Source organism: Oncorhynchus clarkii, chromosome 23 (genome assembly GCF_045791955.1).
Source record: "Oncorhynchus clarkii lewisi isolate Uvic-CL-2024 chromosome 23, UVic_Ocla_1.0, whole genome shotgun sequence".
Taxonomy (NCBI): domain Eukaryota; kingdom Metazoa; phylum Chordata; class Actinopteri; order Salmoniformes; family Salmonidae; genus Oncorhynchus; species Oncorhynchus clarkii.
The window spans coordinates 20864110-20888358 of NC_092169.1; the positions used below are offsets into that span (position 1 = coordinate 20864110).

At 40.0% G+C, this 24249-nt stretch overlaps 2 protein-coding genes across 3 annotated transcripts in view; one reads left to right on the forward strand and one right to left on the reverse strand.

Moving 5' to 3' along the window:
* Positions 1 to 12760, reverse strand: part of LOC139381492 (anaphase-promoting complex subunit 1-like) — a 56530-nt gene extending 43770 nt beyond the window's left edge. Inside the window, exons 1-13 of one of the 2 annotated variants that reach the window (XM_071125082.1) lie at positions 12545 to 12742; positions 11889 to 11980; positions 11162 to 11398; positions 10739 to 10900; positions 10511 to 10553; positions 9458 to 9558; positions 8502 to 8584; positions 8311 to 8384; positions 7928 to 8073; positions 4314 to 4534; positions 3872 to 4081; positions 282 to 377; positions 86 to 176 (exon numbers count right to left, since the gene is read on the reverse strand). In XM_071125082.1, the coding sequence (XP_070981183.1) occupies positions 86 to 176; positions 282 to 377; positions 3872 to 4081; positions 4314 to 4534; positions 7928 to 8073; positions 8311 to 8384; positions 8502 to 8584; positions 9458 to 9558; positions 10511 to 10553; positions 10739 to 10900; positions 11162 to 11374 (1440 nt within the window). In that variant the 5' untranslated portion in view covers positions 11375 to 11398; positions 11889 to 11980; positions 12545 to 12742. Of the gene's footprint in view, positions 1 to 85; positions 177 to 281; positions 378 to 3871; positions 4082 to 4313; positions 4535 to 7927; positions 8074 to 8310; positions 8385 to 8501; positions 8585 to 9457; positions 9559 to 10510; positions 10554 to 10738; positions 10901 to 11161; positions 11399 to 11888; positions 11981 to 12473 lie in introns of both variants that reach the window. The other variant, XM_071125083.1, reaches the window with a different exon arrangement.
* A 6963-nt stretch (positions 12761 to 19723) lies between these two features.
* LOC139381723 (VIP peptides-like) lies at positions 19724 to 23524 on the forward strand. Its single transcript, XM_071125450.1, has 6 exons — positions 19724 to 19864; positions 20389 to 20493; positions 21128 to 21232; positions 21632 to 21763; positions 21899 to 22001; positions 22475 to 23524. Coding segments are annotated over exons 1-6 (456 nt in total). The 5' UTR covers positions 19724 to 19862; the 3' UTR covers positions 22484 to 23524.
* The last annotated feature ends 725 nt before the right edge of the window (positions 23525 to 24249 follow it).

A 24249-nucleotide genomic window follows, 5' to 3' on the forward strand; every position in this document is an offset into this window, starting at 1 on the left:
AAAATAGCTCAATTGGGTCCTGAGAGACGTAGAATCGTTGCCACCGCTAAGGGAAACGCAAAGCAATTAGTCAAATTGACTCTACCTGTAATGGTGCTGCGTCTTTTGCAGGGATAGTGGCAACAGATGCAAAGATAAGCTGGGAAGGATTGTTGCTCTCAATGAATTTTACACATCTGTGAAGATAAACAAATCAACATGTGAGAGAGAGTGATTGACTGAGACTGAGAAAGAAAGACAGGACACTGAAAGCTACAAAGATAAGATACGTGTTCCCTGACCTGAGCTGTTGGTGGGACTCCACGAGGAAGCACAGGTACTTGTTCTCACACAAGTCAGAGGTGATGAACACCTTAGAGGCCTGGCAGCTCATCTCCCTGTAGAAGCAGAGTGTTATTAACCTCTCTCTCAGACACACAGCATCACCTTTAAACACCATAACCTGCTTCTACACCTGCATTGCTTGCGGTTTGGGGTTTTAGGCTGGGTTTCTGTGAAGCACTTTGAGATATCAGCTGATGTAAGAAGTGCTATATAAATAAATGGTTTTTGATTATAACAGCCATATATTTACTGTTCAATGATTTTTAATCTTCACCTTGTCAAATGGATATTTGCTGTATATATGTATGTACATTTATTCAGCACAAGAATTGTCCCACAGGGACAATAAAGATCTATTTAATTGCATTCTCACACCTTTGATCACATTATGCCCTACAATTATGGATTCCATGGTACTAGAAATGGCATTACAATTTCAAAAACATATTGTAAACACTGTAGGGTTGAGCGATGTCAACCATAGTCCCATCGTGAATATGTACCCATAAAACATTGTGATATAAAATGTTATCGGCCCCTATTGGCCGACCCCCATTATGGCCGCACATGATGGAGTTGTGACAGTCTGATTAGGTTATAGATCATAGAGTCTACCGTCTTCAAAACTGGATAATAATTGCCTTATATGCCTCAAAATAAAGGTGAATGACTAATATTGTTTGTCCTCCCTCTCAAAGCTGTGATTGAGAATAACCTATGCCTAGGCTAAACACTTTAATTCTTGTTATTTTTTTAAAGAGTCAACTTCAGCACAACACCTTCTCAGGCTAGACTATTTGGGAAATATGCTACTGTTCATAACTTTAACGTGTCTTAAAGCTTTTATGATAGGCCTAGGAGGAGGATAGGTTATTGGCCATTTGGTTTTCAACTTGACATGGGGGAATTTTTTTCCCGGGGCCGCATAGAACATTTCTAACTTGATGAAACTGTCATTCATAGGCTATTGATACAATTTTATCCCTTTCATTGTTATTATCCTGACTACCTTACGTTTTTAGGCTATTCAAACAACTTTTTGACATGGAACTCTGTTACGTTCATTGTTTGAGCAGGAGAAAGACATGCATAAAACAATGAAAGCATAGCCTATAGCCCAAAGTCACATTACTAACGTATCAAATGGAGAGAGAAGGGAACATAGGCTACGTTTTTTTAAACAACTTGACAAGATAGTTAAGGAGTGTCCGTTATAAAAACCAATGAAAATGTTTAGGCTATAAGGCTATATATAGCCTGAGGCCCATGCATCTGACAGAGAAAGACAAACAATATTTTCTGGACATTTTGTGCTGCTTTGGTGGAATTCTCTGCTCTGTCTGGCCTACATTCCGCTCTTGCGTTCTGTATAGAACATATTTATTGAAATGGGCTATAGCAAAAAGGAATAGGCAAATTACTGAGAATGTCACTTCTGTGCTTCCCTGCTGTGCAATGCAAGACTCTGTTCTTTACTGCGTCAGTCAGTCAAGTTCAAATAGGCTAAACCATTGTTGCATGACAATGGCAATCAATCATCGACAATAGATAATGTTATCATAATATAGCCCAACCCCAAAAACACAGTGACATGGAAAGATCAGCAGTGTCTAACTGACATAAATAGTGATTAACATTATTTATTTTTTCCCCGCAATGTTATTATGGGACGATCTATCTATATATATGACTTCAAAATCAAAATCTGGTATTTTTCATCCTAGAGCTTGTTCTTCCTCTTCTTTACAAATAGTGAGCCAAAATGGTTTTCAGCTCTTTTATTTCCAAGACTGATCAAAACTCATATTTTCATGCGCTCGTCTCTCTGCAGCAGATACAGTTGAAGTCACAAGTTTACATACACCTTAGCCAAATACATTTAAACTCAGTTTCACAATTCCTGACATTTAATCCTAGTAAAAATTCCCTGTCTTAGGTAAGTTAGGACCACCACTTTATTTTAAGAATGTGAAATGTCAGAATAATAGTAGAGAGAGTGATATATTTATTTCATCACATTCCCAGTGGGTCAGAAGTTTACATACACTCAATTAGTATTTGGTAGCATTGCCTTTAAAATGTTTAACTTGGGTCAAATGTTTCAGGTAGCCTTCCACAAGCTTCCCACAATAAGTTGGGTGAATTTTGGCCCATTCCTCCTGACAGAGCTGGTGCAACTGAGTCAGATTTGTAGGCCTTAAGCCATGACTGTTGTCCTTAAGCCATTTTGCCACAACTTTGGAAGTATGCTTAGGGTCATTGTCCATTTGGAAGACCCATTTGCGACCAAGCTTTAACTTCCTGACTGATGTCTTGAGATGTTGCTTCAATATATCCACATAATTTTCCTCCCTCATGATGCCATCTATTTTGTGAAGTGCATCAGTCCCTCCTGCAGCAAAGCACCCCCACAACCTGATGCTGCCACCCCCGTGCTACACAGTTGGGATGGTGTTAAACTTTTGTTATTGACCAAATACTTATTTTCCACCATAATTTGCAAATAAATTCATTAAAAATCCTACAATGTGATTTTCTGGATTTTTTTTCTCATTTTGTCTGTCATAGTTGAAGTGTACCTATGATGAAAATTACAGGCCTCTCATCTTTTTAAGTGGGAGAACTTGCACAATTGGTGGCTGACTAAATACTTTTTTGCCCCACTATATGTCGATATAGGACTCGTTTTACTGTGTATACTACTGTTTTACTTCCTCCAGCATCTTCACAAGGTCCTTTGCTGCTGTTCTGGGATTGATTTGCACTTTTCGCACCAAAGTACCTTCATCTCTAGGAGACAGAACGCGTCTCCTTCCTGAGCGGTATGACGGCTGCGGGGTCGCATGGTGTTTATACTTGCGTATTAATGTTTGTACAGGTGAGCGTGGTACCTTAAGGCATTTGGAAATTGCTACAAAGGATGAACCAGACTTGTGGAGGTCTACAATGGTTTTTCTGAGGTCATGGCTGATTTCTTTTGATTTTCCCTTGATGTCAAGCAGAGGCACTGCGTTTGAAGGTAGGCCTTGAAATACATCCACAGGTACACCTCCAATTGACGGCAATTAGCATATCAGAAGCTTCTAAAACCATGACATAATTTTCTGGAATTTTCCAAGCTATTTAAAGGCACAGTCAACTTAGTGTATGTCAACTTCTGACCCACTGGAATTGTGATAGTGAATTAATCTGTCTGTAAACAATTGTTGGAAAAAGTACTTGTGCCATGCACGAAGTAGATGTCCTAACCGACTTGCTAAAACTATAGTTTGTTAACAAAAAATCGAGTTTTAATGACTCCAACCTAAGTGTATGTAAACTTCCAACTTCAACTGTATATAGTGAGCAACATGTTTGAAACATCAAATCGCAATATCGAATTTCAATACATATGCAATAGTGAAAATCGCAATACATATTGTATCAGCACCTAAGTATCGTGCTATCGTATCGTCAGGTCCCTGGCAATTCTCAGCCCTAATTATAAACTAGGAGTGGTTCAACCAACTAGACCACAGAGCAGGATTCATGAATGTCGGACACTGACCTGTGGGAGGAAGCAGTCTCACTCCACAACTGCTCGATGCATAGGTCAGGCACTATGGGCTCCATCTCCGGGACCAGCACAGACTCGTTGGCCGTGCTGTTGGGCGAGGGCAGGAAGCTGTGCCCTCTAGGGGACGATGAGTGGTACGACATGTTAAACCGTGCCGCGACCGAAAAGGAGGGTGCCGCCATGCCAGGGGAGTGGGACCGGCTACAGACGTGTCAGAAGAGCGCAGAAGAATGGTTGGTTATGGTCCATAGTGTGGTGGTTGTAAATGAGTCATGAGCTTTTGAGGGTGAATGTTTGACAGAAACTGTGTATAACCCTGTGGGACGGCAGAGATCCCGTTTACTGTATTTACATCCTCTTTGGGTATTTGACTCAAAGCCGGCACTCTGTAGCGTTCCAGAACCACAACTGAAGACGCCTGGTATAAACTCACCTGAGTGCAGCCATGCTGGAGATGCTGGGTGAATGTGTCCGTGAGTGGAGGCCTGGTGATGAGGTCATCCTGTTTTGGTTGTGCAGGGCGTGGCAATGAAAGGGTGAACCAGGCGAGTCCATCCTGGAGACGTTCCTCAGGTGTGTGGTCAGAAAGCTGGGCGGCATCAGGCCTTGGGGCGTGTCTACCTGCTCTGGACACTTCAGCACTGTGGACTGCTCCTGTGGGATAGAGTTAAAGGTGAAAGGTTCAACTCAAATGATATACAAGCAACAGATTCTGTTCCAACCCCCCCAGACACAACTCATCAGAAAGTCCCCACCCTATGATCAAACTAGCAATTTAGATCAGTCTGACGTGGTCTTCCCGATGGTGCGCAAACAAAAAGGGGCAGGGTTCGGGTGCCATTTTCACACAGTTTGGTTGCAATAGTTTGGGTCAGAGTTTGAATATTTGTTACATTGTATTTTTTACCCCCATTTGGTCCGGTTGGTTTCCTTTGTCAAAATAACTCAACTAAATCATGTATACATGCAAGTAATTTATTGGACAAAAATGCTCACCTTAAATCCATCTATGATGTTATACTCCATGATTAGACTGAGTGTCCCAATAGTCACATTTTTACTTTTGTTGGTATTCCAACAACATAAACAGTAAATAAGGGAGACCAGGGTGGTTGTTCCATAGGCTGGCTTTCAGAGTACTTAAGGCTCACACACGAACGTGGATCTAGCGTTCGTCTGCCAATCACTCATCGTGCTTTGTTTTAGGGACTACTCGCTGTAGACATATGGCTGCCAACTTTTTTCATATGATTCTAAAATGTTAGATCGGTGCTCACTTGGTTCGCTAAATTGGGTTCAGAAGTGCTAAATACACTCGGCCAGAAAACACAATTGCTGTGTCTGAGCTCTTAATCTATTACTCCCAATCCAGAGTGTGCTGTGTAGCCTAATAATGTTTAAGACAAAAATGTGTGACTACTTTGCAAGAGGTCATCCACCTGGCCAATTCATGTCAGCATCTCAAATCATTGAGATAAGGATATATATATATATATTTTCATTATTAGGATTTTTGTCACAATTTCAAACAGTCCATTTATATTTTCCAACGGGCTATACATTTGGGTTTTTTGCCCCCCTCACCTGAGTAGCCTCGTTTCACTGCCAGAAACCATCTAGTGTTCAGCGAAATAACAACACAATGTCAAATACAGGTAGCCTAGTCAAATAATTAACATCCAATCACAGCAACCATTACTCTCTTGCGGAAATTCCATTTGTTGTAGCCAAACGTAGCTGCTGATCATTGCATTTGCTCAAAAATGGATAAATGGTGAAAAAAACGTAAGGCCCACGTCCATAAAGACACATAACAGCTCTACTGGTAGTACTGCTACTACCAGCAGTACTACACCTGCAAACGACAAGTTCTTCTGCTTCCACGACCACACATCCAATGCTAGCATCAGTAATTCTAAATGTTGTTAGCCCAGCTAACATGGACACTGGCAGTTGTGAACTGATGCAGCCAAAGAGCTACTGCCCCCTTACACGGTAAAGCACCGAACAGACAGGGACATTGGACCATTGAAGAGGCGCAAATATGATGACTACATTGATTTGGGGTTTACTTATATTGTGAGTAGTGCTTCAATGAAACCTCCATGCTTGCGCAGACATTTAGAAACAAAACATGCCAATTTGAAAAATAAGCCTCGGGAGTTTTTTGAGCGAGAATTAAGACGACTTTCAAGTAGTAAGACAAGTATAAAAGCAACATCCCATTAATAAGAAGGGGCTATAGTTAGGCAAGTCGGTTAAGACATCTACTTTGTGCATGGCACAAGTAATTTTTCAAACAATTGTTTACAGACAGATTATTTCACTGTATCACAATTCCAGTGGGTCAGAAGTTTACTAAATAGCTTGGAAAATTCCAGAAAATTATTTCATGGCTTTAGAAGCTTCTGATAGGCTAATTTAGATAATCTGAGTCAATTGGAGGTGTAACTGTGGATATATTTCAAGGCCTACCTTCAAACTCAGTGCTTCTTTGCTTGACATCATGGGAAAATCAAAAGAAATCAGCCAAGACCTCAGAAAAAAAATTGTAGACCTCCACAAGTCTGGTTCATCCTTGGGAGCAATTTCCAAACACCTGAAGGTAACACGTTCATCGCAAGTATAAACACCATGGGACCTCATACCGCTCAGGAAGGAGACGTGTTGTGTCTCAGAGATGAACGTACTTTGGTGCGAAAAGTGCAAATCAATCCCAGAACAGCAGCAAAGGACCTTGTGAAGATGTTGGAGGAAACCGGTACAAAAGTATCTATATACACAGTAAAACAAGTCCTATATCAACAAAACCTGAAAAGACGCTCATCAAGGAAGAAGCCACTGCTCTAAAACAGCCATAAAAAAAGCCAGACTACAGTTTGCAACTGCACATGGGGACAAAGACTGCACTTTTTGGAGAAATGTCTTCTGGTATGATGAAACAAAATAGAACTGTTTGGCCATAATGACCATCATTATGTTTGGAGGAAAAAGGTGGAGGCTTGCAAGCCGAAGAACACCAACCCAACCGTGAAGCACGGGGGTGGCAGCATCATGTTGTGGGGGTGCTTTGCTGCAGGAGGGACTGGTGCACTTCACAAAATAGATGGCATCAAGAGGAAGTAAAATTATGTGGATATATTGAAGCAACATCTCAAGACATCAGTCAGGAAGTTAAAGCTTGGTCGCAAATGGGTCTTCCAAATGGACAATGACCCCAAGCATACTTCCAAAGTTGTGGCAAAATGGCTTTAAGGACAACAAAGTCAAGGTATTGGAGTGGCTATCACAAAGCCCTGACCTCAATCCTAGAAGCTTGTGGAAGGCTACCCGAAACGTTTGACGCAAGTTAAACATTTTAAAGGCAATGCTACCAAATGCTAATTGAGTGTATGTAAACTTCTGACCCACTGGGAATGTGATGAAAGAAAGAAATCACTCTCTACTATTCTGACATTTCACATTCTTAAAATAAAGTGGTGATCCTGACCTAAGACAGGGAATTTTTACTAGGATTAAATGTCAGGAATTGTGAAAAACTGAGTTTAAATGTATTTGGCTAAGGTGTATGTAAACATCCGACTTCAACTGTATTTGTGCCCTGGTCCTATAAGAGCTGTTTGTCACTTCCCACGAGCAGAGTTGTGACAAAAACTCACACTCATTATTATGTTTAATAAATGTATCGTATAGTGTGTGGCAGGCTTACAATGATGGCAAAAAAAACTACATTTGAGAGTGCGCTGACCCAGGTGCTAGAGGGGGCATGCAGCTGGAGGTTGAATGTTTGAAGGGGTACGGGACTATAAAAAGTTTGGGAACCACTGGTGTAAGGAAGCCAATGTGTCATTTTGTAATTATCCCTGGCCCGAGTCGGACCAATTTAAATCCACCCTTAGGGGTCGTAGATAGGCCTTTGAGTCATCACTCTTGCTATGATGAGAATTATTTACCAATTCCATTGATGCCATAAACATTACATTTTCTACCACTGAAGAACCAGTAATGGAACAGTAATAACAGTGTTGTTCTTGCATGTTATCTTACATCTGGAGTGACTTTGCGCAGCGCCCACACAGAGTGTATGCACTGCACGGTGTCGTATGTCATGACTATGGAGGGCTCGCAGTTGGAGAAGACAATTTTCATGGTGCTGTCAGAGACGTACTGCACACGTGCAGCCTCGAACAGACCTGCCAGAGACACAGGAGATGAGCAATTAACAAGCCATAATGGGGCCAGCAATTAAGGTACCGGTAGCTAACAGGGCAGCCAAGGAGTGCAAGAGGGCCAACAATATGCTGGCTCCAACATTCAGGTTTCCACATCCATTATAGTTTATTTGTATGGTGGTTTCCGCCGTGCTCTTAGTAAACACAATGTCAAACAAATTGTGACAATTTCTATGTATGCGTGTTTGAGAGTCTCACCTGTAGGCCTGCACACCACTGGGGCAATCTCATCCAGAGGGTGCAGCATGCTGAATACTGTGGGAAGAGGTTCCCTGAAAACAGAGAAACAAACAGTGGTATGTTCAAAACAACCTCTACTGACACACTAGCATGAACCAAAATATATCAGAAACAGCAGGGTGTGTGCATTACAGGTTTCTGCTGTGTACCTGGGAGGACTCTGAGAAGCATCAGGTGCAGAGTTTTTGCGTTCTAACAGCAGACCAAACTTAGTAGGCCACAGATTAGAGACCTGTAAAAGGCGAGAGTCACAGGACTTAATTTCATGAAATTCTATCAAGGTGATGTTGGAGAAAAATTTGATAAACATGATTTGTCAACACTTGAATGGCTCACTAAAGAAACAGGCAGTTTGCATTTTCATTGTATCTCGTGGGAAAAGAAACATGTCCCTATTTACAGTAGAATAATGGTGGAGTCTGACGGCGGCTAGTGAGTCATGTCTTATCAAATACAACTGAACTGGTTACAAAATGTTTTTGTTTTTTTTATGCATCCACCAATACAAATCTGCTCTGTAAATGTGGACCCAATCAACATCAGCTAAATTAGCTACCAAGAAGCAACGTAATTTACCCTGCATGTCACAACGTAGACTGACGCAGTGTTTTTCCCGCAAATCACCAGGAAAACAAAACCAAATTCAAATCATATCAAGTGGACTTCGATGTGAAAAAGAATCACACATACATGCAGAGGCAGTTAATTGCATGGTGGTGTTTTTCATTGTAATCTGAAGCCTCTTGTCAGCTGTCAGTGAGCCAAATCCCCCATTACCATTGGTTAAAAAGACAATTGACTGGTCCTGGAGAATATCAATAACTGTGTAAGCAACAATAATTACTGTCCATATCTGCTGGTTCTCCTTAAGGGATTCTAACAAGGAAATTAAAACAGCCAGGTCTGGGAGACATATTTTACAAAATGTACAAATAAGGATTTTTCTAACAAATGTTCAAAGTAAATCACATTTCATCACAAGTAGTACATCACCAAATTCAACACGTAATGAACACCATGAAACGTCAAATGACAGATCATCCAGCGATGATAGCACACATTTTAGACAATGTAACAGCATACCAATCAGTGATGAGGAACTCACCTGAAAGGGTAGAGGGGAGATAAAGTCCTTCCCTGTCACACTGTGCACATTCACGCAGCTGCTCTGGACAATACACACGGTCTTCTCCAAAATCTCCTGCTCTGGAATACAATAGAGCAAATTAACCTCTTCACAACATTACTGAGACTGAAAATATAAATAAATGTTTTAAATATACAGTACAAATCAAAAGTTTGGACACACCTACTCATTCAAGAGCCAGCAGAAGACCCAGAGTTACTTCTGCTGGAGAGGATATGTTCATTCGAGTTACCAGACTCTAGAATTACCAGAATTGCAGCCCAAATAAATGCTTCACAGAGTTCAAGTAAGAGACACATCCAAACATCAACTGTTCAGAGGGGACTGTGTGAATCAGGCCTTCATGGTCCAATTGCTGCAAAGAAGCCACTACTAAAGGACACCAATAATAAGAAGAGACTAGCTTGGGCCAAGAAACACGAGCAATGGACATTAGACCGGTGGAAATCTGTCATTTGGTCTGATGAGGCCAAATTATAGATTTTGTGAGCCGCAGAGTAGGTTAACGGATTATCTCCGCATGTGTGGTTTCCACCGAGGCTGTGTAAGGGCTATTTCACCAAGAAGGCGAGTAATGCATCAGGTGACCTGGTCTCCACAATCACCCGACCTCAACCCAATTAAGATGGTTTGGGATGAATTGGACAGCAGAGTGAAGGAAAAGCAGCCAACAAGTGCTCATCTTATGTGGGAACTCCTTCAAGACTGTTGGAAAAGCATTCCAGGTAAAGCTGGTTGAGTGTGCAAAGCTGTCATAAAGGCAAAGGGTGGCTACTTTGAAAAATCTCAAATATATTTTGATTTGTTTAACACTTTTTGGTTGCTACATGAGTCTATGTGTTATTTTGATGTCTTCGCTATTATTATACAATGTAGAAAATAGTCAATATAAAGAAACAACGTTGAATGAGTAGGTGTGTCCAAACTTTTGACTGGTAGTGTACATCAATGAGCTCTAGAATTTAATGGAAATAAATTGTGACGATGAGGATGTGGCATCGGCCTACTTACCATCTTTCTTCTTTTGTGGAATACCAAAGTTACACCATAATGCCTGAAAAGGGAGGGAGAGAGATATAACTGGATATACATCCTGAAAAATAAGTATTTATTGATAAGCTGACTAATATCTTAATGTTGACGATGACAACAGACATGCCATATAATGTACACACAGAATATGTAGGTATGCATGTATGTTCAATATAACATGTTTAGTTTGATCTGGAACAGGATTACCTGTTGTACTGGACTGTCCACGGTAAAAGCTTTATAGACATGGGAGGCTTGACTCTTGCTCCCTTTGCTCCATATGACCATGTTTCCTGCTGCATAGAGCTCCTCATCATACTCCATCTCATCACTGTCCACACTGGAACCCTTTCTCAGCAACCAGCATTCCTGCAAACAGACACAAAATAGTGAAAACAATCTCCTTACTCGGCTTATGTATCAAATCCAGATCCAGCACACAAGAGAAAGCGCCTTAAAGAAAAGTATGCAACTGAAACCATAAGCCGAGTAAGGAGATCTTACTTGAACCAAAACAAAGCTATCTGACAAACACGTTATTTATCCCAGATATAGCTATACATATTTATCAGTAGCACCCTGTAAATCTGAAAGAAGATGACCAAGAGTTCCCCCCCCCCCCAGTCTTACCCTCTTCTTCTCCTGTAGAGTGACCTCCTGGAGGGAGCCCACCAGACCGGCTGCTCCATCTGAGGACCATAGCTCAGAGGCTGGCTGCAACTGCCGGAGCTGCAGGTTCACAGCGTTTGGGTGGTTCTTGCAGTGCTCACGGCCAAATGGGCCAAACGACTGCAATTCCCCTGCGGCTATCATTGTGGCTCTCTCTTCATAGACGTTCGACATGAGTTCCAGATATCAGCATTATTTCTGAGCGAGAGAGAGAGAGAGAGAGAGAGAAAGATAGTGTGTTACTGCATGAATTCAAATACATTATAAACATCTGACAGTACATCACCCTACATTATTCATCTCATATGCATACGTATATACTGTACTCTATATCATCGACTGTATCCTTATGTAATACATGTATCACTAGCCACTTTAAACTATGCCACTTTGTTTACATACTCATCTCATTTGTACATACTGTACTCGATACCATCTACTGTATCTTGCCTATGCTGCTCTGTACCATCACTCATTCATATATCCTTATGTACATATTCTTTATCCCCTTACACTGTGTACAAGACAGTAGTTTTGGAATTGTTAGTTAGATTACTTGTTATTACTGCATTGTCGGAACTAGAAGCACAAGCATTTCGCTACACTCGCATTAACATCTGCTAACCATGTGTATGTGACAAATAAAATTTGATTTGATTTGATTTAGCGATATCCTGGTACACTTCACCTGTAGAATGCTGTGAAATACTTCGAAAATCCAATGAGACCAGTGATGAGGCAGAGTGTTCACCAGACTGAAGGGATGCTCAGGTCTGGAAACTTGAGTGAAATGACATGACAACACGTTGGTCAGGGTCAAGAAGTTATACTAACGTTAGTTGGGCAGCTCATTGTGAGTTGTTTATTTTGGTAGCCAACTCAACTGCTAACTTAGGTAGAACATGCTCAACGGCAGACACGTAGCTAACTATAACAACTTACTAATTATAGCTAGATAACTATTTAAAATACTGCAGCTAGCAATAGCCTTGAAGGTAAGAAAATAATTGTAGCTAGCTACTGTCTGTGGTCATCATTATTTTTGTTGTATCACGACTTAAGCTAACTTGCTAGCAAGCCATGGGCTTGAAGCTAGGCTAGCCGGTTAACTATTTCAGTAGCAAAACGTTCAGCATGAAAGACTCACGTTATAACAGATTGCTAATATTAGCTGGACACATTGCGTAAACTTCAAATACACATATAAATAACGTTGAGTGTCGCATCTTTGTGTCTGGCTAACTAGCTAGCAACCATGTTTAGATTAACATACTGTCACATGCAGTGTCTCGCTGGCTAGCTAACGTTAGCTAGCTAGCATACTACCGTGGCACAGGCGCGAACCCGATAAAAAGGAATAGTCTGGCTCTTGTCTCGGAGTCCTTGTCTTTTCTTTATATGACTCTTCCTCGAGTACCACCTAGTCAGTGTTGTCAACATAAAAACACCTTAAAGCAACACATAAAATAAGAATACAGCTAGCTACATCAGTTTTTCAAATGTGCGCGGACATCTTGCTGTCCCGAGATTCTTCTCCTCACTTTATCAACCAATCAAGTACGAAGAAGAAAGTGACGTGTCAAGTGGTTATATTTCCATATTTATATTTTAAGCAATAGATACATTGTAGCCAGAGAGAATGTACAAAGTATATGAAGCCTGTTTGACTGTGGAACATACACTATATATACAAAAGTATGTGGACACCCCTTCAAATTAGTGGATTCGGCAGGCGTATAAAGGCGTATAAAATCGAGCACACAGCCATGCAATCTCCATAAACAAACATTGGCATTAGAATGGCCTTACTGAAGAGCTAACTGACTTTCAACATGGCACCATCATAGGATGCCACCTTTTATTTGACCCTTTATTTAAAATTTTGCCTTAAATGACATACCCAAATGTATCTGCCTGTAGCTCAAATCCAGAAGCAAATATATGCATACTCTTGATACCATTTGAAAGGAAAGTTTGAAGTTTGTGGAAATGTGAAATTAATGTAGGTGAATATAACACATTAGATCTCGTTAAAGATAATACAAAGAAAAAAGCATGTGTTTTTTTGTACCATCATCTTTGAAATGCAAGAGAAAGGCCATAATGTATTATTCCAGCCCAGGCGCAATTTAGATTTTGCCCACTAGATGACAGCAGTGTATGTGCAAAGTTTTAGACTGATCCAATGAACCATTGCATACCTGTTTAAAATGTTGTATCAAGATTGCCCAAATGTGCCTAATTGGTTTGTTAATACATAATTGTGCACTCTCCTCAAACAATAGCATGGTATTATTTCACTGTAATGGCTACTGTAAATGGGACAGTGCAGTTAGGTTAACAAGACTTTAAGCTTTCTGCCCATATCAGATTTGTCTATGTCCTGGTTTTTTTTTTATTTTACTTACAACCTCATGCTAGTCACATTAGCCTACGTTAGCTCAACCATCTGGCGGGGGGGGGGGGGACGATCCCGTAGAGATTTTAATATAGGCCATGCCTAAATTCTTACAGTGCCTTGCGAAAGTATTCGGCCCCCTTGAACTTTGCGACCTTTTGCCACATTTCAGGCTTCAAACATAAAGATATAAAACTGTATTTTTTTGTGAAGAATCAACAACAGGTGGGACACAATCATGAAGTGGAACGACATTTATTGGATATTTCAAACTTTTTTAACAAATCAAAAACTGAAAAATTGGGCATGCAAAATTATTCAGCCCCCTTAAGTTTATATTTTGTAGCGCCACCTTTTGCTGCGATTACAGCTGTAAGTCGCTTGGGGTATGTCTCTATCAGTTTTGCACATCGAGAGACTGACATTTTTTCCCATTCCTCCTTGCAAAACAGCTCGAGCTCAGTGAGGTTGGATGGAGAGCATTTGTGAACAGCAGTTTTCAGTTCTTTCCACAGATTCTCGATTGGATTCAGGTCTGGACTTTGACTTGGCCATTCTAACACCTGGATATGCTTATTTTTGAACCATTCCATTGTAGATTTTGCTTTATGTTTTGGATCATTGTCTTGTTGGAAGACAAATCTCCGTCCCAGTCTCAGGTCTTTTGCAGACTCCATCAGGTTTTCTTCCAGAATGGTCCTGTATTTGGCTCCATCCATCTTCCCATCAATTTTAACCATCTTCCCTGTCCCTGCTGAAGAAAAGCAGGCCCAAACCATGATGCTGCCACCACCATGTTTGACAGTGGGGATGGTGTGTTCAGCTGTGTTGCTTTTACGCCAAACATAACGTCTTGCATTGTTGCCAAAAAGTTCAATTTTGGTTTCATCTGACCAGAGCACCTTATTCAACATGTTTGGTGTGTCTCCCAGGTGGCTTGTGGCAAACTTTAAACAACACTTTTTATGGATATCTTTAAGAAATGGCTTTCTTCTTGCCACTCTTCCATAAAGGCCAGATTTGTGCAATATACGACTGATTGTTGTCCTATGGACAGAGTCTCCCACCTCAGCTGTAGATCTCTGCAGTTCATCCAGAGTGATCATGGGCCTCTTAGCTGCATCTCTGATCAGTCTTCTCCTTGTATGAGCTGAAAGTTTAGAGGGACGGCCAGGTCTTGGTAGATTTGCAGTGGTCTGATACTCCTTCCATTTCAATATTATCGCTTGCACAGTGCTCCTTGGGATGTTTAAAGCTTGGGAAATCTTTTTGTATCCAAATCCGGCTTTAAACTTCTTCACAACAGTATCTCGGACCTGCCTGGTGTGTTCCTTGTTCTTCATGATGCTCTCTGCGCTTTTAACGGACCTCTGAGACTATCACAGTGCAGGTGCATTTATACGGAGACTTGATTACACACAGGTGGATTGTATTTATCATCATTAGTCATTTAGGTCAACATTGGATCATTCAGAGATCCTCACTGAACTTCTGGGGAGAGTTTGCTGCACTGAAAGTAAAGGGGTTGAATAATTTTGCACGCCCAATTTTTCAGTTTTTGATTTGTTAAAAAAGTTTGAAATATCCAATAAATGTCGTTCCACTTCATGATTGTGTCCCACTTGTTGTTGATTCTTCACAAAAAAATACAGTTTTATATCTTTATGTTTGAAGCCTGAAATGTGGCAAAAGGTCGCAAAGTTCAAGGGGGCCGAATACTTTCGCAAGGCACTGTATATTTGTCTCTATTATTTTTCATTGTGATTGATGTTCACAAATTCAGGGGACATAGGGACTAGAGACGGATGTGACTGATCAATATGAGTTTAATAGAAAGATTTAGCAAGCTATTCCTTCCCACAGTGTGCCTGCTAAACTAGGTAGACCTCGCTGCCAATAATCCTGTTTGTCCCGAGGTACATCACAAAAGAGGGTGCCTCCACACTTGTTATTGATTTTTCATACAGTGCATTCGGAAAGTATTCACACCTTTAACTTTTTCCACATTTTGTTATGTTACAGCCTTATTCTAAAATGAATTAAATCATTTTTTTATCATCGATCTACACAAAATACCCCATAATAACAAAGCATAAACAGGTGTTTAGAAATTTTTGCAAATGTCAAAAAAATGTAAAACTGAAAATATCACATTTACATAAGTATTTGTTGAAGCACCTTTGGCAGCGATTACAGCCTTGAGTCTTCTTAGATAAGACTCTACAAGCTTGGCACACCTGTTTTGGGGGAATTTCTCCCATACTTCTCTGTAGATCCTCTGAAACTCTATGAGGTTGGATGGGAAGCATCGCTGCACAGCTATTTTCAGGTCTCTCCAGCGATGTTAGATTGAGTTAAAGTCCGGGCTCTGGCTGGACCACTCAAGGACATTCAGAGACTTGTCCTGAAGCCAATCCTGCGTCTTCTTGGCTGTGTGCTTAGGTTCGTTGTCCTGTTGGAAGGTGAACCTTCGCCCCAGTCTGAGGTCCTGAGCGCTATATAGAAGGTTTTCATCAAGAATCTCTCTCTGTACATTGCTACATTCATCTTTGCCTCAATCCTGACTAGTCTCCCAGTCCCAGCCGCTGAAATCCCCATAGCATGATGCTGCCACCACCATGCTTCACCGTAGGGATGGTGCCAGGTTTCCTCCAGACGTGACGCTTGACATTCAGGTCAAAGAGTTCAATCTTGGTTTCATCAGACAAGAGAATCTTGCTTCTCATGGCCTGAGAGTCTTTAGGTGCCTTTTGGCAAGTGGGCTGTTTTACTGAGGTGTGGCTTCTGTCTGGCCACTCTACTATAAAGGCCTGATTGGTGGAGTGCTGCAGAGATGGTTGTCCTGGAAGGTCCACAGAGGAGCTCTGTCAGAGTGACCAATGGGTTCTTGGTCACCTCCCTGACCAAGGCCCTTCTGCCCCGATTGCTCAGTTTGGCCAGGCGATCAGCTCTTGGAAGGGTCTTGGTAGTTCCAAACTTCTTACATTTAAAAATGATCGAGGCCACTGTGTTCTTGTGGACCTTCAATGCTGCAAAATATTTTTTGTTACCCTTCCACCGATCGTTCCCTCGACACAATCCTGTCTCAGAGCTCTACGGACAATTCCTTCGACCTCATGGCTTGGTTTTTGCTCTGACATGCACTGCCAACTGTGGGACCTTAAATAGACAGGTGTGTGACTTTCCAAATCATGTCCAATCCATTGAATTTACCACAGGTGGACTCCAATCAATTTGTAGAAGCATCTCAAGGATGATCAATGGAAACAGGATACACCTGAGCTCAATGTCTAGTCTCATAGCAAATGGTATGAATACTTAAGTAAATAAGGTATATCTGTTTTTTGTCATTATGGGGTATTGTGTGTAGATTGATGAGGAACATTTTTATTTAATACATTTTTGAATAAGGCTATAACATAACAAAATGTGGAAAAAGGGAAGAGTCTGAATACTTTCCAAATGCACTATATACAATGTAGATGATATCCAGAGAGCCAACTCCACAGAGAGTTCAATTCACTATTTATCTTGTTAGTATTGAAGGAAATGTAAAGCATGGCTCTACCTCCGAGAGCAGTGCAGAGAGGCAAAGCTGTAATGTGATTGGATCTGATGACTGGTGGTCCCAGGAGTGTTGTAGGGTGGTTTGTGGCTTTGATTACTGGACTAATGAAGCACGGAGACCATTACTGGTCATAATGTTTTCCATATGGCTTGAGACACAAATGTATTTACAGAATTAGTTGGGATGCAATGAAGAAGAACTTTGCTTAATTGATCCATTGCAGGGATTTCAGCCTAAAACAGGACCATGATTACAGGTCCTCCATGGGCCCAAAATAAGGTGTACCATCAGCCCACAGTGTGTTTTATTTGGGTCCATCAGGGCTCAAAGTTATTGTTTTTTATTGCCTAAATTCAATATTTTCTCAAATGCAGTAGCTTAGCAAAGTCGAGATCTTGAATAAAATGGGGATTTTGTTCTTTAAATAAAACTCAGTACACGGTTTAGAACATACCAATGATCTATGTTTGTAAATGTTCAATTTCCATGTTCAACTTGCCCTTGGTTTGCCAGCAAAAGGGAAGATGATATGTATCATTCATGGTCTTCACTCTGAGAAAAGTCCTCTCCCTCAGTCTTGATTTATTGGACCTAGTTTTGCCATCTAATTTCCTCTATTTGGGATCCATTACTCATAAGATCCAGGTGGACCTTTACCCTGGTGAGGGAACCCATAAATGGGGATAAAGTAATCCACTGGGTAGTGAGTTCCTCAGGCAAACTATGTAAAACTGACTCACCATGAGGGTGTGGCTGCCTGTCATATTAGACCCTGGCCCGTAAAACAGTCTGTCAGTGCCAATTTGGCAACAAACACATCTCCATTATTCAGCGGCTAGATAATCTAAACCACAAAAGGCTCTAAAAAGCTGTGGCATTCCCCAGCATCCGACTCGTGGCCAGGTGTTTTCTGTTGTGTATTCTGTCCATTAGGTATTGGAGCATGACAAAGGGTCAATTTATAGCTCACATTATGTATTATCCATATTCATGTGACGTGATGCTGACATTATTGCTGGATGACTGAGAGGAAAGTCTGTGCATCATAACACCAAAGGTATGGTTTCAGCAACGCAGTAGTTTATGAGGATCTATAACTTGCTCATCCAATGGAACTTGCAAATTCTGCACATTTCAACAAAATAATGCATGTGTTTCCTGTATGACAGGGTCCTTTCCAGACTCTGTTTTAAATCATCACTGTCAATTAAATGAGCATGTTTCCCAGTCCTTTGTCCGTAATCGACTTGATGTTTGGCATGATTACATTACAATTGTGATTAGGCTTCCAGAGGCTGCTGGTTGAGATAAGTCTACAGCCACCCATTCTTGAGTATATGAGATGCATTCAACAATGTCACCCAGTCTTGAAGACATGAGATGCAAACATAGAACCCAACACTGAGAATCAGTACAGCTAAACTAGAGTCCAACGCTGATACTGAATCCAGATGCCGAAGTACAACACTGTGGTTCAAACCTGAAGCATTTCACTAAAGTTAACCCGCAAAACCATTATTGGTTATAGAAACACGTTTGTCAGTACTTGAGCCTTGAGAGATATACATGATTGATCTATTTTCCCATGGAACCACCAACATTCCAGCACAACAGCCATACATACATACAGTCTTTCATCTACCAGACTACAAATAAGATCACAAAATCTATAGTATTAATTCCCTCTGGGATAAACTCTGTTCAATAAACTCTCTCCAATCAGAACATCTGTGCACATCTTTACTTAGTTCAACCTAATGAGGGGACGATGGGATTTGGATGTGATTGGTTCTTGTGTAATAGAAGTGTGCAAAGTTATTCCATGAGAGTATCTGACATCTGTGTCAACTGAGCCTTCTATCTGCATTGTGTAAAGGAATGTCAATGTTTAATTTCGTTATATTGGGAGAGACAATGTGGTTAGGAGGAGAGAGTGATATAGATTAGAAAGATGATGAGATGGGAGAGGTGGAGAGGTGAGGTAGAAGAGGAGAGAGGGAAGGAGATGTAGGTGCTGAAACTGATAAAGACTATTCATGGTTTCAAGAATTGTTTTTTTATTCTTCATGGCTATCATGCAGACACTGTACAATCACTCAGAGGGAGTTATAGTCCAAGATGTCACAAAATGACATAAACCAATTTCAAGTTATGTACCGGAAATACAATCTGGGGAGATGGAAATCGCCACTGTGTCCACATTGTGTATAACATTATATTTACTTTGCTTACCAAATGTCAAAAGGTATTTTCACTGTTTATGTATCTAAGTGCTTTGTTTCCCCCTATTCATAACTATTAGGCCTATACCATTTCAAATGTGTATAATATAAGATGAGTCAACCCCCATGATATGTAATAAGACATTATTGTATGAGCAAAACCTAATTTTATCATAAGGTTGGTTTGAATGAACATGCCAACAAGCCAATGACGAATGCATCACTCCCAATGGGACTTATATGACGTATCAACCCTGATCTAATCTGATTGCCTTCCTGCTTGATGAAAAGTATTCAGATGTATAAAACGAGGGAAGGGTTGAAGGTATAGTAAGAGACGCTGACCAGCGAAGAAGCAACTGAGGTACTGAACAGTGTTCCGTGACTTCTCTAGGAGATACAAACACAAAGCATTCCAGGACCTTGGACAGCACCCGGTACCCAAGAGGAACAGCAGATCATTTACTAAAGACAATGTAAGACTTTTTTCAGATGATGCTATTTGTTTTTGATAATTATGATATTTGTTAGATATTCTTTTCAGTTAGGCTTCACATCACATTCTATATTCTAAAGTTTTTGTCATTGTATCCATCTTCCAGCAAATTAATAACTGTAAATAGTTATTGATTCCAAATATAAGAATGATTTTTGATTGGCAATAGCATTTTATCACATAAACAAATGTTCATACAAAGGTTAAAAACAAGTCCTCACCAATTGGATACGTGCGCAACTGCACATTTGTCTTCATTCTCAACGTGTTTGTTTTCTGGTGGCACTGGGAAGCACAATAGAAAGTGTTGATAAACTTGTTTTTCTGTGCATAAAGGCAGTTTTTTTTTTCGGTACGAATGACGAGGCAATCATTTTAAGAATTATTGGGTACCGAATGACGAGGCAATCATTTTAAGAATTCTTGTCGTTTTCATATTGACCATAAGAATGTAGGCTATCTGAAAGAAACATTATTGAATGAAACCCATATCTCTTTTTACAGGTATAAAGCGATGTTACAAAGGAACGGCTCCCAGCTCCTTTTCCTAATAGCCCTGTGCAGTGTGTTATATTCCCGGACTCAGTGTTTGCCATATGCATCTATGAGGTAGGAATAGTACCGCTATTACGCATGCGGACATAAAGGTTTAAAAGAGCATCATTAGTTACTTTTGCCAAAGAGTTCAAAAACTGCAACCATGTACTAACTTTTTATATTATAGGCTATCGGCCAATAACTTTATGTGTATCAATAGGAATTTATATAATCATGGACAAATACATTATAGGCTATAGTGTTCACGTGTTTTAACTTATTATAACTCTGGGTTCATCAATAAACAAGACAGTCAACAATTAATTCGTCGACTATATCCTAGAACAATAGTACTTTCTAACAATAGCATTTAAGTTTTTTTTCTTGAGAAATGTTATGTACTTCTTTTCCACAGGCTACTTTCATATAAGTGAATATTGATTGTGTTCTCTGGATGATTAAGAAAGTAATGAATAATAATGAATAATAATTTCTTCCAATGGAATATTGAATGTCAGGATACAAAAAATGTCTGCCTCGTGACTTAATGTCGTTTTGGTATTGTCTAAGAGTAATCACATACGCCCATATTTGTTTTACCCCAATATTAGCCTATTGAAACGCTCTGCCCATAAATGACTCCTAAACCACCTTTTCAGATTTATGCTAGACAGTGTGACTAATAATTGTTTTAATCTGTTGGCAGACCGACGAGACACGCAGACGGTCTCTTTACAAGTGGATACAGCAAACTTCTTGGACAGCTGTCGGCGCGGCGGTACCTGGAATCCTTGATTGGAAAGCGAGTCAGGTAGACTGTAGTTTATGCTTTTCCTTCAGATTAGCGCGCAGTATGATAATATTCATAACATATTTTCAGGAACATTCAGGTTTATTGAAAACATTTAGAGTCAGGAAGCATGACACAAATATATATTCCACAAAATTGTCTTCCTGTATGCCTATTTCTGTGATTTTAGTCTCATTGAAAAATTAGGATATCCTTAAAAAAGTTGTATTAGCATATCTGCCTTGAAAACGGTTAATAATCTAATTTGTTGTAATTGTATTAAATTTGTCATCACAATTGTGATTAACTTCTGGTTTAAAAAAAAAACTATTTATTGGATAAGTTCAGTAAAAGCCAAAACAGGTTAGCAAATGTCTCAAAAATGATGGACTAAAATGTGTTGTGGTTAATTTGTCACAGTGATGACATGATGGAGGACCAGGTACCAGTGAAGCGCCACTCAGATGCCATTTTCACAGACAACTACAGTCGCTTCCGCAAACAGATGGCTGTGAAGAAATACCTTAACTCAGTTCTGACAGGAAAGAGAAGGTGGGAACAAGTACAGAGCACAATAATGGATTGTGTGTTTGCCAGTGTGCATGCATGTGTATGTCCGCATGTGCATTTTTGCAGTGTGCCTCCACAGTGTGAGGAAAGTCAAATATACCCTTCTTGTCTTTTCAGTCAAGAAGACCCTCCCATGCAAGAAGAATCCAGAAGTGAGCCCTCATTTCTAGAGAGCTATGATGACGTCGATGTAGATCACCTTCTCAATAACTTCCAATTGGTAGGTTCAGTCTCTCTCCTCCTCCTCCTCCATTCACTTTCACTCCACTCTCATTTCTAAGTTTAGTTGAACGCCATCTCAATTGGGTTGTTACTGTGGTGGTCATTGCATAGAGAAGGTATGGAACACAGTGTGGTCGCACTGCTACGCATAGAGACAGCAAGACCTGATACCTGTATAGTGGAGTTGTGGTGGACAAACGTAGCTGCATTTCCAGTACATTGTACTGCTAAGAACATACTGTATAGCCATAGGGCTACTTTCATTTTACTACAGAAGCTCAGCTATTGAAAACACATGAGCAGTAGAGTATGATGTTTCTACTAAATGAAAGCCCTTATCACGTCTTCTCATACCATGATTTGAAACTCTGTTGCATGTACTTGTGATTCTCTCACTATTCTGATCAATAATCAATTATCTGGACCTTTCTCTCCCTCACTCTTTCCCTCTGCTCCAACTGTCTTTTTCAGCCACTCTGAGGAAGACCCGCTGGTGCGATTACCTCAATCAGTCAACCTCATCGATTTGCTATCCAAAACAAATATTTAAGTTCTTCAACAATGGACATGTTTCAAAGTCAAGTGTGGTTATCTCTACAGTATAAAGTAAATGTTTACATTGTATACAAGATATACTGAAACTACAAATATTGGTCTGAAGATGTAGGCAACAGTAAATACTATATACGTCCACCTGGGATCAGATAGATTTGCTTTGACCAGGACTGTAAATGGTAGTTCAATAAATGCATTCCTAAAACAAACTTTATACTGGTATAAAGTATAATCAGCTCATACAGTAGAGGACCACATTTAGAGTGACACTGATGCATATAATCACGTTATATCCATGTGGAACAATGCTATACCTTGTGCATAAACTTACCTAGAGCATTTAGTTATGTAAAACCGTGCATCCAAATAAAAGATGTCAATTTATTTTTCAAAGCTGAGTAATTTTGTAAGTAAATATTGATGCTGATTATCTCTTTCCATGTGAAAAAGTATTGCAAAAAAATGACAAATTACGCCACAAACTTATAGTTGCACTCAACATGTGCTTTGATGACCTGCTCACCTGAATGAAGATGGTAAGTAAAGACTACTACATTTGATTTCATGCATATCAACTTCATACCATTTGAAATTATCAGTTTCATGATAACACACATGCTAAATAAGCATGATATTGGCTATCAGATCAAATCATCAAAAGATAGAGAAGGACTTGAAAGCAACTACCTTGTGTCTCAATTAAGGTTGGCAGGGATCTTATTTTATCTTATATATAATTTTTGTTATTTATTCCCTTCAAAAGACATGAGACAAAGAATAGCATAGCAGATACACACTTAAATTAATTTATTTCAACAGACATAGATAAGTCATAGGCTGTCTTCTAATCATCAAAATTATGAGAGGACTGTGAGAAAGATTGTTTCCACAAAGCGAGAATTATTGTTCCATTTTTTAAATGAATGTAACTCCGAATATATTCAATGAATAAAATGACATAGGCTATACTTGTGCGATTGTTTTTATGTGTGATTCTTCTTGCCATTATAGAAATATTCAATTGGCATAATGAATAACAAAGAATAGCCTTGGATTTTACATCTACATTGAACTTTTTGATAGAGAAATTTATATATATAAAAAAAATTGGGACCTGAACAGACGTGACATTTGTGTACACCTCTAATCTCACTTCTACAAGTATAATCTCAATCACAATGGCCATATCCAATTTGCATTATGAAGCATTGACATATTTTGATAGTTATTTAAAAATATACACTGCTCAAAAAAATAAAGGGAACACTAAAATAACACATCCTAGATCTGAATGAATGAAATATTCTTATGAAATACTTTTTTCTTTACATAGTTGAATGTGCTGACAACCAAATCACACAAAAATTATCAATGGAAATCAAATTTATCAACCCATGGAGGTCTGGATTTGGAGTCACACTCAAAATTAAAGTGGAAAACCACACTACAGGCTGATCCAACTTTGATGAATGTCCTTAAAACAAGTCAAAATGAGGCTCAGTAGTGTGTGTGGCCTCCACGTGCCTGTATGACCTCCCTACAATGCCTGGGCATGTTCCTGATGAGGTGGCGGATGGTCTCCTGAGGGATCTTCTCCCAGACCTGGACTAAAGCATCTGCCAACTCCTGGACAGTCTGTGGTGCAGACAGTCCATCAACCTGTGAACGTCGGGCCCTCATACCACCCTCAT